The sequence below is a fragment of the Podarcis melisellensis genome, assembly GCF_964234715.1.
Source record: "Podarcis melisellensis genome assembly, chromosome: 10".
In the NCBI taxonomy this organism is placed as follows: Eukaryota; Metazoa; Chordata; class Lepidosauria; order Squamata; family Lacertidae; genus Podarcis; species Podarcis melisellensis.
This window is the reverse complement of record NC_138542.1, coordinates 40,295,455-40,310,793: the sequence shown is the minus strand read 5'-3', so window position 1 is coordinate 40,310,793 and position 15,339 is coordinate 40,295,455. Positions and strand designations below refer to the sequence as shown.

At 38.7% G+C, this 15,339-nt stretch overlaps 1 protein-coding gene and 2 long non-coding RNA genes across 4 annotated transcripts in view; 1 reads left to right on the top strand and 2 right to left on the bottom strand.

Moving 5' to 3' along the window:
* EEA1 (early endosome antigen 1) overlaps positions 1 to 15,339 on the top strand; it is a 53,846-nt gene that overhangs the window by 12,984 nt on the left and 25,523 nt on the right. For both annotated transcript variants that reach the window (XM_081926573.1, XM_081926572.1), the window contains 10 exons: positions 428 to 467; positions 1,220 to 1,333; positions 1,422 to 1,543; positions 2,331 to 2,486; positions 5,756 to 5,872; positions 6,676 to 7,014; positions 11,203 to 11,352; positions 12,434 to 12,553; positions 13,378 to 13,581; positions 14,922 to 15,122. In XM_081926573.1, coding sequence (XP_081782699.1) covers positions 428 to 467; positions 1,220 to 1,333; positions 1,422 to 1,543; positions 2,331 to 2,486; positions 5,756 to 5,872; positions 6,676 to 7,014; positions 11,203 to 11,352; positions 12,434 to 12,553; positions 13,378 to 13,581; positions 14,922 to 15,122 — 1,563 coding nt within the window. The remainder of the gene's footprint in view (positions 1 to 427; positions 468 to 1,219; positions 1,334 to 1,421; positions 1,544 to 2,330; positions 2,487 to 5,755; positions 5,873 to 6,675; positions 7,015 to 11,202; positions 11,353 to 12,433; positions 12,554 to 13,377; positions 13,582 to 14,921; positions 15,123 to 15,339) is intronic.
* Positions 5,874 to 8,370, bottom strand: LOC309378502. The gene is made up of 2 exons (XR_014172116.1): positions 8,289 to 8,370; positions 5,874 to 6,054 (listed from the first exon to the last, which is right to left on the bottom strand). It is a non-coding gene; the product is annotated as an uncharacterized lncRNA (long non-coding RNA).
* On the bottom strand, positions 8,430 to 14,413 carry LOC309378508. Its single transcript, XR_014172122.1, has 2 exons — positions 14,252 to 14,413; positions 8,430 to 8,622 (listed from the first exon to the last, which is right to left on the bottom strand). It is a non-coding gene; the product is annotated as an uncharacterized lncRNA (long non-coding RNA).

The following is a 15,339-nucleotide window of genomic DNA, read 5'->3' as shown; positions in this document are numbered from 1 at the left end:
GAGTTCCAGGTGGGATAAGACCGTGGGGGCTTCATCCTGCAGCTCTGCCCTTTGATCCTAGCAGAATGAATGCATAGTAACCCAACAAATGCAACTACTTTACAATCTTTATTCATTTCAGTGGAGCCCTGTCAAAGTGAATGGAGATAACATAAAAGCATAGCATTATTTATTGTTCCCTCAGTGTAGTGTGTGGACTCATAGAAGTACTTGTATGTACTAAATAATTTGTCTTGGTAACTTACTCAAGTGCAGGATTATTCTTAGTCACAACAACTTGGCATTCTTTTCTCTAGAGGTAACTGTTGAATTTGATCAATAAAATGTGCTGAATTTAATCAGTTCTTAACTTTTGCAACTTAAGTGTGTGGAACTAAATGGCAATATTTTTAAATACCTCTGAAAATTTTCTTTTTTTCTTTTTAAGGAGTCTAAACCTGATGGACTGGAAACTGCTGCATCTACAGGTAGCATACTTTTTTAAACACAGTTTTGTGGTGGTTAAAGAAATGTAATTGTCAAGAAAATGTTATTGCATGATTCACATATCTCTTGAAGCATTCCCCCCCATAATGTCTGCTTCAAGAAAGTGACTCAACCAGCTGTAGTGCAAATATATCAGTTTGAAGTGCAGCTGACAAATATTCTAAAATTTTGTTCTTTGCTTTTGTCTGGAGCCATTTCTGTACCTCTAGAAAGTCATGCTGGTTCTGTGTTTTAATTAGAGGAAAGGAGATTAATTTTCTTGTAAAAGTGTACATGTTCCTGTAGCTTGTTCCCTTTTAGAACAATTTCTTTTTGCTGCAGCTTATTATAGTTAATGATTTAATAAACCACAATTTCTACCAGGTTAAATAATTGGGAAACCACAATTAACACACGGTTTATTTGATTAATTTGATCATCTATTTGCTCTGGAAATTACTTGTAGTCCTCCACTTTAGTATTTATGTTAAAATAAGCAGGAAATCCTTATAATCTAAGTGAGTAATGTGGGAAAATAAATTTAAATAATAGTGCTCAAGATTGCTGTGAGTAAATGTGAAACATGCCTGTGCTTTGTATGCTTATTTTTTAGGATTTGACTATGTTAAGCATCATTTTTTATTCACATGACAAGATTCTATTTAATATGAAAAAATGTTATTTTTATCAGTATAGGCGTCTGTAAAACATTACTCCACTTCTGAGATATTCAATAAACATGCTTTCTTTTTAGAATTAGAATCATTAGAACAGCAGCTAGAAGAGAGTCATGTAGAAAACTTTAATATTAAGCAGATGAAAGATTTATTTGAACAGAAAGCAGCACAGTTGGCCACTGAAATTGTGGGTAAGTGTCCATAATTGTTATGCAACACGATACTTGTTTCAGTTTAAATTAAATGAATGACCTTTTGTGTGACCTTTCTCTTAACGAGATCTTAAAGCCAAATATGATGAAGAAACAAGCCTTCGACAAGCTGCAGAACAGAAAGTGGCCAGTTTGACACAAGAGCTACAAAAAGAGAGAGGTGTATGCGAAGATTTGAAAACAGAGCTGGTAACTTATTATCATGTGATCATGTTTTACTTGTGCTTTGTCCAAATTGGAAGGGGACAGTTCCAGCTATTGATCATTTTCACTGCATTTTTTAAACAAGCTGTTATTGTTCATCTTTGACAGTGATTTTTTAATGTTACAAAACAAGGCCCTGATGTAAGAATCTGTTGTCTTGCCCTAAACTAAAAAAAACTAATGAAAAAGGGAAAGAGAAATTGTTGTTGGGAAGTAAGAATTTTGTACTTATTTTTTCCCGTTTACTAAATTTATCATGGCTTTTTTTTTTTACATTCTGTTGCCACATTCAAATTAAGTACGTATGCACAATTAATCAACTGCACAGTGCATTTTCTACCCAGGAAACTATTCCTGAGTACAAAAAGTAACTAGATACAAGTTATTACCCACAGCTGTTGCAAGTTTTAACCTTCATATGACTTTGAATTTCTCTGAGCAGTTCCAGTAGATGTAGTTACACTGCACTGTAGCAACAGGAGTTGAGTGTCAAGACATCCCATGAAGTTAAAACTGTCTGGACCTTAGAAATGAAAGCTGGATTTGCTGTTCTAGAACTGTTCAAATACAGAAATATTGCACATGATGCAGTGACCATGTTGGTTTTTAGCAGATCTAAATCTGGCCAGAGCAGTATAGAATATTTTTTGTGTGCTGTTAATATCCCCGATCGCAGGTGTCAAGTCAGAAAATTTCTGGCAAACCATATTGAAAATATGCCGCCACTCTGATTTCCATAAGATGTATTTGCCATTCTTTCATTTTTCTAAAGCTTCAGAGGCCCGGGGTGGAAGATGTTGCTGTTTTAAAGAAGGAATTAGTTCAAGTTCAAATGCTGATGGACAAGATGACTTTGGAGCGTGAGAAAGAATCTGAGAAACTGAAAGATGAGTGTAATCATTTGCGAGCAGAATGTTCAACCTCAGAGGTAGAGTATCTAGCAAAAAATATTTCTCATGTAAAAATAAATATTAATCTAGGGCTCTTTCTTGAGTTTTTTCTTTACTGTTCTATTTTTTTTATAAAAAAACTTTACTAGAATCTGTTATCATTATCAATTCATATCATCTTTGGAAGCCTGTGTGCACTGCTACTTCCAAGTGAATTCCCATTTCACAATATCATTTTTATTCTCATTATTATATGGTGGTATCTCTAGGCAGGGCTTTTTTGTGACAGTACCCACTGGTACAGAGTACTGGCATATCTCTCTCTCTCCTCCCCCCCCCCCTTGGAGCCATTTTCTGCTGGCACCCATGGCACTTTAATCAATATATGAGTACTGGCACCTCATTTTTTAACCAAAAAAAGCGCTTAAGATTGTGATGATCAACTATATGAAAATCTATAAACAAGTTGTCTGTCTAGATTGTTAGTTTTGCATTTATCATATTTATTCAGTGTTTGTGACATGTTATTTTTAGTCATCTGTGCTCATCTTCCTCTTGGATTCTAGATACTAAAAATGCTTTATAACTTGATTATATAGGGCAGTGGTTCCCAATTGGCGAAGTATTGTGCCCCCCCTGTTTTTCAGAAGCTAAGCCATGCACCCCGTACTTTTGAAAATTTTAATATCTCTTATGGTAGGTGGCGCTGTGGGTTAAACCATAGAGCCTAGGACTTTCTGATCAGAAGGCCGGCGGTTCGAATCCCAGCAACGGGGTGAGCTCCCGTTGCATGGTCCCTGCTCCTGCCAACCTAGCAGTTCGAAAGCATGTCAAAGTGCAAGTAGATAAATAGGTACCGCTCCGGCAGGAAGGTAAACGGTGTTTCTGTGTGCTGCTCTGGTTTGCCAGAAGTGGCTTAGTCATGCTGGCCACATGACCCGGAAGCTGTACGCCGGCTCCCTCGGCCAATAAAGCGAGATGAGCACTGCAACCCCAGAATTAGCCACGACTGGACCTAATGGTCAGGGGTCCCTTTACCTTTACCTATGGTAGTTTTAGTTACGTGAATGGTGCCACAGACCCCCTGGGGTCTGCAGACCACCAGTTGGGAAACACTGATAGAGAGTATGGGTTGGAAACGTGTGGCTTGTCAGATGTTGTTGGACTCAAACTCTCATTGTCTCTTAGCATTGGTCAGGCTGCCAACAGTATCTGGAGGGTAACGGGTTCCTTACCCAAAGAGGACTGCCGTTGATATATAATGGGCATAAACCAGTATGAAAAAGCAAAACAAATACTCTTTACTCGAAGAATGTAAACTGTAGTGGGACTGGGTCCCTGAATTGAAAAGGTGCTGCCCACAAAGAGTTATCTAAATACTTGCAACTTAATCTTATATATGCTTACTTGGAAGTATGTCCTAATATGTCCAATGGTAAGTGTGCATAGGTGTTGCAGCCTGATAGTGCAGCTCTCTGTGTTTCCGCTCAGAAGTAAACCCCATTGAATTCAGTGGTATTTAACCCCAGAATTGCAGCCTAGCCCTGCTAAAAGTACATCCATGAAATTCATGAAATCTGTGTTTAACGTGGTACTAGCATTTATCATTGCTTTCTTTCACCATTCACCCATCTGTTTTATATTTTTTTTGCTGCTTTCTCATGGAGGTCTTGGAACTTGAGGTAATCCTTTTAAAAAAAACAAAAACAAAAATCCCAGCCTATCACATTGAGTTCAGTTCTAAAGATCATTTCAATATCTTATTACATCAGGTGGGAACTTACTGTGTATCTGTGTGCAAATCAAAGACATTTCGGCAAACCTTTTGCAAATACTTTAACAATTCAGCAAAATATTCGGGTAAGTAGATGAACAATGCCACAGAGTGTGATTACAGAGGAAGAAAAACTAAAGGCTGTGGTTATTATGTCACATCGGTGGAAGTGTTGGGGGACGTGGCATGGTTTTCCCCCTTCGGTACCTCAGAGCTACCCCTGATGAACTCTCCTTTTTTACTTAAATAAAATAAACATGTCCTCAAAGTTTTAAAAAGTGACTTGGAAATTTGACATAGAACCTCATTTGATATAACATCAGTGGAACAAGAGTCCTGTACTCCTCATTATGTCTGGAGGGGGAGAGCAGAACAGCAGTACAGCTGCCGTATCCTGCTGAGTTCAGCCTACGAGTGGAGCATAAAACACACAGCTGGAAAATACAAAAATGGCATAATAAGTCACATTATAGCAGCTAATCCTATACATTATGACAGCTTGGATTGGCGTGGCAAAGTCCCTCATGGCCAAGAAATGTAGCTTTATATGAATTTATTGGGAACCTCATTGGGTTGAAGAATGGGGTGTTAAGTTATAGAAATAAAAGGGCTAGAGCTTATACAAAAAGTGTAGTAGCTAGGAAGCACTCTACAATCGCTACTGCTTGTCCAAAGACAAAGTGGGGTACCTGACCACTCGCAAAGCTTGTGTTAAAATGTAGACAAACCAATTCCATCTATCACAAGTAGATGTACTTGCTTCGTAAAACCACAAAAAAGGACCATGGAAAGGGACCAGTTGTCCAAAAGTAACCCTATCTGTAGCGAATGCTTATACTTTTATGTTATGGAAAGCCAGTAGTTTCATCGCGAGCTACATCCTGGTAGCTGTTTTGTAGCCATAGTACATTTGAGTGCACACACATGCAAAATAGGTTCATACATGCACACACACCTTTCAAGGATCTGAGCTCTGTCACCAAATTCTCTTTCTCGTGTTGATAGTAAACATGCTGCCCCCGCCCCTAGGACACTCAATATTTTTAACTTTTATTTTTTAAAATAATAACTTATTGTGGTAAAAGAATAAGGGACCTGCATTTCATATGTAAAAGTTAAACACTGATTTAGTAATCAGTTAGTAAAACCTTTTGAGCTTTATAGCATTACATTGTCCTGTATCTATCTATATCAGATAACTATGAAAAAAATTTGCACACTGCCATCTCCTTTCTGAAAAAGTGTTTCTGGTTACCACAATAAAATGGGAAACAAAGTTTCCTTCTTATCCTGAAGAAATTGAAAGAAGTGCTACAGGAGCAAAGCATCCTCTTCCAGAGATTCTAGATATAATTAAATATGCTCAGTTTCTTGGTGGTGATCTAAACTAATAAAAACTCAGTTTCTAATGAAACTGAGTTTTTATTAGTTTAGATCACCACCAAGAAACTGAGCATATTTAATGGAACGCACACACACACACTGAACCAAATATGTGAATTGTTCTTCTACCTTTTTCTTTTTCTTTTTAAGACTACTATAAATCAGTTAAGAGCTGAACTTGCCAAAGGACCACAGGAGGTTGCAGTATATGTACGGGACCTTCAGAAGCTTCAAACTTCCGTTAATGAATTAACACAGAAAAACCAGGTAAGAATCCTAAAACTATTAACTTTATTTGAGAATGTCAATTGACACCAAACCTAGCATTTTCAAGTGGTTAGCTAAAATTCTCAACGTTGCATCCTTGGAATTTCAGAGGTGTAGAACTCAGTTGATGAAGCTGGCAGAAGTAAAATAATTCAGTGGTACAGGTGCCCCTTGACTTTTTTCTTTCTTTCTGTTATTAAAAGAACACAACAAGAAAACAGAGACCATGATACTGTCCCTTGGTATTTAAAGGGGAATGCATTTGATTTTGGGGAGAGAGAAAAGATAGAAATTATGAGTTCATATCCATGCCAGCTTTCCCATACTCCCAAGATTTGGAAATACATGGCATTGCTGTGATGTTTACAAACAGGTATAGAGATAGTGAAAAATCGTTTGCTCATGTGGGAGCTGTGTGTGCAGCTGCTATAATTTGTGGCAGACCTTTCTTGGGCTGCCACAACCGTGTAAAATGTTCATCTGTGATGTGGCCCTTTTTGCAGCAGCAGCAGCAGCTTCACGTGAGTATTACTCAGCTTTGAGACTTCCAAGGCACTTGTGTGGAAACAAGCACAAACCATACCTGTAGCATAGATTTCATTCACTGAGCAGAGCATACTATGCATGTGTTTTAGACTGAATCAGTTGGCCTTCTTACTTGTTGCATACTTTGTTTTTTATCTCCTCGTAAAAGAATGGTACCGTGATACCAGTCAACGCTTCTTAAGAATTTTAGTTGAGAATAACTTCACAGCATAATGGAGTAACCTATACTTTAATTTTAAATGAATCTAATACTGTAGAGTCTGGCAGAAAAGTTGAAAAAAAGAGAGTTGGGTTATACTCAATTAGAAGAAAGTCTAAATGAAGAATTACTTGGCAAAAAAAATCTGCAAGCAACCCTTAATCAAAAGGACTTGGACTGTCAACAACTTCAGGCAAGGCTGTCTGCATCTGAGGACTCATTACAGAGGTTACAGAAAGAATTGGATGAAAGGAGAGAGGGAAGTCAGAAACTTAAGGAAGAATTGTCAGAAGCTGAGACCAAGTACCAACACCTCAAGGCCGAGTTCAAACAGCTACAACAACAAAGGGAGGAAAAAGAACAACATGGCCTACAACTTCAAAATGAACTAAATCAGGTAAGATGAATGTTTTTCACACAGAAGAAATGAATATATATATATATATATATATATATATATATGTGTGTGTGTGTGTGTGTGTGTATGTATGCATATTCATATGTGGATTACAAAATAAAGCATAAATTCACAGCTGAGGTAACCCACATTGGAGGAAAGGGGGGCTTATAGTGGAAGCAAGTTGTGGGGGCTGCTTGGTCTGTGGTGTAAGAGCAGGGCAACCCTGCCTGTTAGCCATACTGAGACTTTTGCCTTGACAGTGCTATGGGAAGAGGGGAGGGAGCAGACTTGAATGCTCTCACCTGGCCACTCACCTACCCACCCGTTTCTGTTTGGGACTCCAGGAGCACCACTTCTGCTTTGCCATTGCAGCAGAATGGTCAGCAACACTCCTGCACGGCTTTTTGCCTATGTCAGAATGTGCGGGCTAGGTAGTCTTGAAGATGGCCTGCACTGCTGCTGCTTTGCCAGGCAAATACTGTTCAGAGTTTAACAGCAGTTAATTTTTAAGTGAAGTGAACGGTTTGGGTCACTTCAGCCAAAATGCCTCACTCTGTAAGGACCCTACATTTCCTCAGTAGACTCCAATCCGCATATCCACTGCCATACAGTGGTACCTCTGGTTACGTACTTAATTCGTTCCGGAGGTCCATTCTTAACCTGAAACTGTTCTTAACCTGAAGCACCACTTTAGCTAATGGGGCCTCCCGCTGCTGCTGTGCCGCCGCCGTGCGATTTCTTTTTTCATCCTGAAGCAAAGTTCTTAACCCAAGGTAATATTTCTGAGTTAGCGGAGTCTGTAACCTGAAGTGTCTGTAACCTGAAGTGTCTGTAACCCGAGATACCACTGTATTTGCAGATGTGAGAAGAAATAGAGCTGTGTGTCATCAGTATATTAATGACAATACTCTCATAATGTTCGGATGATTCCAATTGGTAGTTTCATACAGATGTTGAACAGCATGGGGGATAAAACAAACTCTTGTGGAAGCCCACATTAAACGCTCTATGGGGACAATCCCCAGTCACTGTTCTCTGGCTCTCAGATAGGACTGGAAATAGCACAAAGCAGTGCCACTCCAGGATGATACCATGGTCATGGATATCGAAGGTTGCTGAGAGATCAAGGAGAATTAACAGGATCAGACATTCCCTGCAACCGCAACCAAGGCAGTTTCCATGCCCAAACCAGGTCTATTGCATTTCTGTGTAGAGTAGCTGGTTCCAAATTTTCATCTATAAATATAAAGTAGTATATAGACATTTTATACAAATCTGTACCTTTTTGGTGGTGTGCGAGTTCTTCTTAGGAAGGAAAAAACAACCAGGGAGAAAAGCTAGTTTGCCATTTTCTAACCAATTGCCTGTAATAGACTTGTGCTCATGCTGTGCCTGTTTTTAGTGCAACATACCTCTTGTGGCATGATTGAAGTCTATTGGTTGATAATGTTCTTTGGTGATGTGCCAGAACTGAAGATTCTGACATCCTGTTTGGAATTTAGATTGGAGAACTTGCAGTTGTCTCTGTAGCAACCAAGAGTAAAAGCAACAGCATCTTTAACTGATGAGTTCAGCTGGAAATTCATTTCATCATCATAGAGTGTGCTGTAAATTAATAGGATTTGAATAAGATGATTTTCTGTAGGAGAAATACCGATCTGAATAATAAATTTCAAGAAAAAGAAGTGCAGCTCACTGAAATTCTTCTGTGATAACATCACAAAGAGATGCATTCCATCCAGACTTGAGGTTTCATAATGGAGAATCTTAATATTATCCCTGTAGACCACAAAACATTCCAACATACTTAAAAAATAATATCATACCAGTCTGGAATCCCCAGTACCTTTTGTAATTCTGATTTCAAAAGGCGGAACTAAAGGCTTCACAGTATTTCAGGAAGGTTCCAAAGGGAATGTCCTCTGAGAAGACCTCTTTCTAGTTGTTTATCAAACTGTTGACAATATAGTCAAGGTGATACTGCAGGTCAATTTCAGAAGTGTGATCCAGTGTGATGGGAGAGTCTGTTCTTGGTACAAATCTGTAAGGCTATAAATGCATTTCTCATGTTTAACCCTTTGTAAAGTGTTTTAAAATTATTAGCTCATTTATTGCTCCTAGAAAATCCATCCATAAACCCAGCATGTTATAAGACAACCCTGTAAATAATCCCACAAAAACATCTAGCTTGCTGGGGAAAGACAGAAGAGGGACAGAGGTCTGTATTGCTGTGTTGGGCCTGGAGGAGGAGACTTGCCTCCTTGGACATCCCTTTTGGTTTCTATGCTGGGCTCAGGGGATGGATAGAACACACTATCCCATATCTGCCCACCAACTCAGCTGCCTGCAGGCAGATTTTTATTGTCCAGAGCTGCCGTCTAGTGCTTAAATACAAGGCTGTTGAAAGATGTAGGACAGCCAGTATAGGCTTTAAAGCACAGGTGTAATGTGTGGGCCCTGTTCATAGGAACATAGTCCTGATAAAATGGCATTTAATAAAAAGAATCAGACAATCTCAAATAAGGTTAGATTTTGCAAGCCTTGATTCTTTAATCTGAGAATGGTTAACACATGATAGATTGTGTGTTACTGTGTGGTTGGCAAGGCCTAATCACTGACAAGTGTGCTGTTCCAGCTGTTTCTAATGGAAGAGAGATAGAAAGGATGTTTGGTCCCTGGGATATTGTACTTGCCTCAAACTTGAAAGCGGTTGCTTTGTTTGTCTCTGGCTCTTTGAGATATTTCTTACAGAATCATTCTCAAGTCTTGCAATCTGTATTTGCCTCAGCTATACAACTGACAAATGTTTCGTAGCAGGGGTAGCCAACATGGTGCCCTCCAGATGTTATTGGACTCTCATCTTCCACCAGCCACAGCCAGCAGGGTCAGTGGGCAGAGATAATCGGAGCTGCAGTCCAACAACATTTGAAGGGCACTATGTTGGCTTCCCTTGTCTTATGTGCTTCTTTATTGTAGACATCCTTTTTATAGACTCACAGAATTGTACGCTCTGCAAGGGACGCCAAGGGTCATCTAGTCCAACCTCCTGCAATGCAGTTCATATGTGCACATACAAACTGTACATCTGAATAAAAACATAGCCTTTGTATGTGTGTCTTTAAAATATTTGCCATTTATCATTACAAATATTTATTACAGAAAAAGAAAATGCATGAAAAAGGTGAATTCACAAAACCAAAGCAAAGAACCAATATGGCCTTATGATCCCCTGCTTTTTCATTCCAAAATAGGAAGGTTATCCATATTTCAATTAACTTATTTTCGTATAAATTGTTTTCTCTTGCTTTGACACATTAAGTAAAGTTGGAGCTTGTAAGTAAGTCTCAAATCCCAAAAAATCCACACTGACAAAGCAGGATATCCTTAAGCTGAAATTGACATTCCAACTGCTGCTAACAGAATAGTGGCCATTTCAATGTCCCCCTTAACAACACAGTCCTCTAACTAATGTAAGTTGATATTCAGTGGGTTCTTTAGAATCTCATATACAGTTAATTATTTGATGTTATCCAAGACACGATTCCAGAAATTCTTAGTTTTACAACACTCCCCAAAGATATGTGGGCAATATGCCTAGTGTTCACTACAAATATAAAATTATTTGCAAGGTATAAAATACCATCAACGCAAAGTCTTATAGTGATTTTATTTTAAATTGATTGTTATTATACTTTGTTCATTCTGTGCCGAATCCATTTCCAAGCTCTGTCTGGTATGTTGGTTCCCATTTTTTTCTGATTCCCTTTCTCTTTTTTAGATAAAGTTTGAGAAGCAGTCTATAGGTGTTATCCACCTTTCCTTTGTGTACTTTAACACAGCACAGATAACACAGCACAGTTATTGAAATCTAATCAATTGCTGCTTATATATGCAGAATATACAAAATGAACAAGTAAATAAAAACATGCCATGGAATTGACCCCATTCTTTAGGTGGGGTATCCTTGAAAGGAAATGATTTGAGTCCCTCCCGCCTAACAAATATTGCCAAAGCAGTGCCTTTTTATGCGCAGTTCCCAATCCAGTGATGTGAACCATATACATGTTACCCACTGCATGATGTGTTGATAGAGTTTGCATGCAAGTATAGCAGATTAAAAGATAAAGTGCCAAGTGTCTGCCAAACATTTTCTTTGAGAATAATGAGACCAGTTTCTCCCTCCAGTTGCACAATAAACTTCTGGAGACAGAGCATCAGCTTGGGGAAGCACATGGCCGGCTAAAAGAGCAGAGACAACTGTCAAGTGAAAAGCTGATGGACAAGGAACAGCAGGTGGCTGACCTTCAGCTAAAACTTTCACGGGCTGAGGAGCAGGTAGGAATTATAAGCAGCATGCAATTCTTGCTTAGCTTTTAAATTATGTTCCATAGTAGGTATCTGGAATATCCTTTATCATAATGTTGGAACTTTAATAAAGTATAAGCCAGTACCCTATAAATGTGCATGTTGCTTTGACAAATTAATCCAGAGAAGACTTTGAAGTCTCTTGACCACTTACAGTTTGGAAAAAAAATAGTAAGGACACAAATTATTAATCAGTACTAAAATAAAGGAGGACGGGAAGTCAGAATTGAACTGGCCACTGCAAAGAGGGTGAACAGGCACTGATCGCCTTCACAGGGCTCTGTGAGATGATCTCTCTCTGGAATTTGTGGAAAGAGCCGTGGTTCATCTTTCTCTTGAACTGAGATCAGTAGTCCATCCTGCATGCTGCCAACAGTCTCTTCCCTCTGCTCCCCTTCCAGTACTTCTTTGGGATGTCCTGTGTGCTTCAGTTGTAGCTACACCGGGGTGGGGTGGGGATCCGAATGGTTTCAGTCTTAGCTAAAGAACTGTGCCTTCTAAAATCCCTTATTCTGTTCCCTCTCCTCTCTCTCCAATCTGAAGACATACAAAGTAGGTAAGGTGATATATTTTTAATGGATCAAAGTATTGGTCCTCCTTGATTAAACAAGAGGTCTTTATTATTTACTTCCCCCTCAAGATTTGTCCTGGGGTTAAGGCAGTGGTCGCTATCTGGCTTTAAGTAAACCTATGAAGATTATTGTTATTGTTATCTAAGGCACAGCATGCAAAATTCTAATTATGTCAAAATTCTTATTAATGAAACAGAAGCCATTTTCTTTTTTTCACATGCAAATTTCCAGATGTAAAGCACCATGCAAGGTTACACACTTTTATTGTACTTTGGCACCTTTTGGAATAGAAAAAGTATTCCCTGGTGAAATACTGATACTTCATTTTGTCTATTACAAACCTAATACATGTCTTCTAAACTCATTTAAAAGGTATCTATTGTAAACTGCTTCAGTATTAGACAAAATGATAAACGCTATTAAACTACTGAATTGTGCTTATCAGTTTTCAGTCAACAGTCTGTGACTATTTTTCTAAGCTAAAGGAGAAAGCAGCAAATGCAACTGAATTGCAGCATCAGTTAGATAAAATGAAACAGCAGCACCAGGAGCAACAGAATCTTCAGCAAAGCACGACAGCAAAGCTGCGAGAAGCCCAGGTAAGAGAGCTCATGCTCCTAGAAAAAAAGATCATGTTGGCAGTAGGTACAAGAGGTGGCAATATCAATTTCCTCTGATGCACCAGGTGAGCCCACTACAAAAAAACAAGGATTTTACTCCTGTCATTTATTCATGCTTCAGTGACTTTTACATTGGATTAATGACACCCCAGTTTAAAAAAGCATTACAGCTGATGGACTGAAAACCTCAACAGGTTCAGAGTTTTGATGTTCATCTGCTGATGGTATAATGATATGTCAACCATATAAAATCTGTGCTGAAGTTATCTTCATTGGCTGCTAGATTTCTGAGGCCCAATCCAAGCTATGGGTCTTAACTTTTAAATCCATAAATGATCTGGGTCCTGTGTATTTCAGGGAGTAGTAGATCTTCCAATGAGGCCCTGTTCGAGGTATCATCAGTTGTGGACATCTGGTTGTCCTTAGCTAGCAGTCGTTGTCAGGGAAGGGCTGCTTTTTCGAACTTCACCTCTTTGAAGGTTTGGCAGTTTTTGAGTGCAGGGACTGAAAACTTGTCGCTTTTTGGGGGGTGGGGGTGGTCAGGTATTAGATTCAGTAAATTCTGTTTTGTGTTTTGCTCATTTTGAAACTGTTTTGATTGTCCTTCTGTTGTGGCTCTCTGGGTAGGTTTGTTGCCTGTTACGTATTGTTTTTTAGACTTTAATCATTTTAATATGTTCTTACTGCAAACTGTGCCAGGAGCCATTATGGTTAAATGGCAATATCAAAATACAGTAAGTAAGTAAGTAAATAGAAATGTGTTATAATTAATTGAACTCTTTTATTCTCTTGCCGCCCTCAAGAATGATTTGGAGCAAGTGCTTCGTCAGATTGGGGATAAAGATCAAAAAATCCAAAATCTTGAAGCCCTGTTGCAAAAGAGTAAGGAGAATATCACCCTGTTGGAAAAGGAAAGGGAGGATTTGTATGCCAAAATTCAAGCCGGTGAAGGAGAAACTGCTGTTCTTAACCAGCTACAAGAAAAGAACCACACTTTGCAAGAACAGGTAAGATTTCTAAGGTAGAATTCTGGGTTCGTTTAAAAAGAGCTGTTGCTTTTCTGTTCGATTCACAAAGTGTGTCACGACTGAAATAGTAAAAATAAATAGAAAGAATGTTTAGGCATTTAAAAGATCAGACTCTTGTTTTTTTCCTTGTAAATTTGTTATTTTAATACTCTTGAATATGTGAAAAATAGTTCAGTACATACAATGATATATTAGCCCTATCCATACTATAGAGTGCCGACACCCATCTTGCTGATATTTTGTAGTTTAAACATATTATTTTCACATTGGATGTGATAATCTGATTCACTGTTAGATGATGCTTTCGCCTTCTAATGTATATGTAAGATAAATACTTGAGTATGTTGTTTGTGGATACACTGATACAATCTTTTCCCATACTGCTACACCAGCATACTGTAGCCAAATTAGCATAACATTGTCAGAGTCCTGTGCTCCCGTAGCAGCAAAGTAGAAAGCAAAATAATGTCAGTAGAAATAAGAGAGAACCTAGCAACACTGAAGGCCACTCCTTATAGCATTCATGCAATAAGACTGCCCTGATTGTGCTTGCTGAAGATGCCCCCAGATTAGTTATGCATGGAAGGCATCAGTCAAAGCCTGGTGAAGGCTAAATGACACCATTTAACAATACCATTATATCACCCACCTTGGTTCACATCCTTTCTTAGGCATAGTGCAAAATAGGAAGAGATGCCAACACCTTCTTTAGTACAGATCTCCATGGTACGTGTAGAAAGGTGGCAATTGATATATGCCATCAGGAGGTTCAGGTGTCTCTGTAGGCAAAGGCTTGAAACCCTCAGCAGCCCAAACAGTGGATGGTAGTCCATAATCCACAAATGTTTTGCCAGAGGGAGAAGGAAGATTATTCTTGCTGCAACAGTCGACCAGTTTCATATTCTTGTTAACACAAGAACTCCATGGAGAGCCAAAGTGTGGCAGACCTCTAGGGAGAAGAGCCAATGTATGGTGTGTATATAAAATGACTTTCTTTGTAGGAATCAACCAAAAGTTGAGCTTCCACCAAGAACTCAAAAAGAGCTTAATAGGAGGGCTATAATCAGATAGACCCTTCTGAGTCAACTTCCTTACCCCTTACCCTTTTGATGCTTAAATTTTATAAATTGGTTTTGCGGCCTTTAATTTGCACTTGATTCTAGTAATAGCAGGGTAAACGTGTGAAGTCTATAGTAGTGCTTATCCTACTAAAATTATAAAAGAGCGGCCAACGGTCAGCGTTGGTCTTCATATTATAGAGTAGACAATATATTTTTGTAAGTTTCCCTGTTCTGATTATCCTTTTGTTTTCTTTATAGGTTACTCAGCTGACGGAAAAACTGAAAAACCAGTCAGAAAGTCATAAACAGGCCCTAGAGAATTTGCATGAGCAAGTACAGGAGCAGAAAGCGCATCTAAGAGCCTCTCAAGACCGCGTTCTCTCCTTAGAGGCAACTATAAGTGAACTAAATATTCAGCTAAGTGAAAGCAAAGAAAAAGTAATACAACTTGATTTGCAGGTAATTTAATTTTATGCTGCATGCGAATCAAAATATATGAGGGGCAGGGATACTAGTTTAATTTCAGTAAGCCTGGTGACAGCAATCTATCTTGATCACCTTCAGAAATTTGCCTCTGTAATTCCCTGAAATTAAACCAGTATCCATGCAAACATCGCTATTTTTTTAAAAAAAAGTTTGTAACTGTGTAACTTGCATGTTGCAGTTGTTTGCTCTT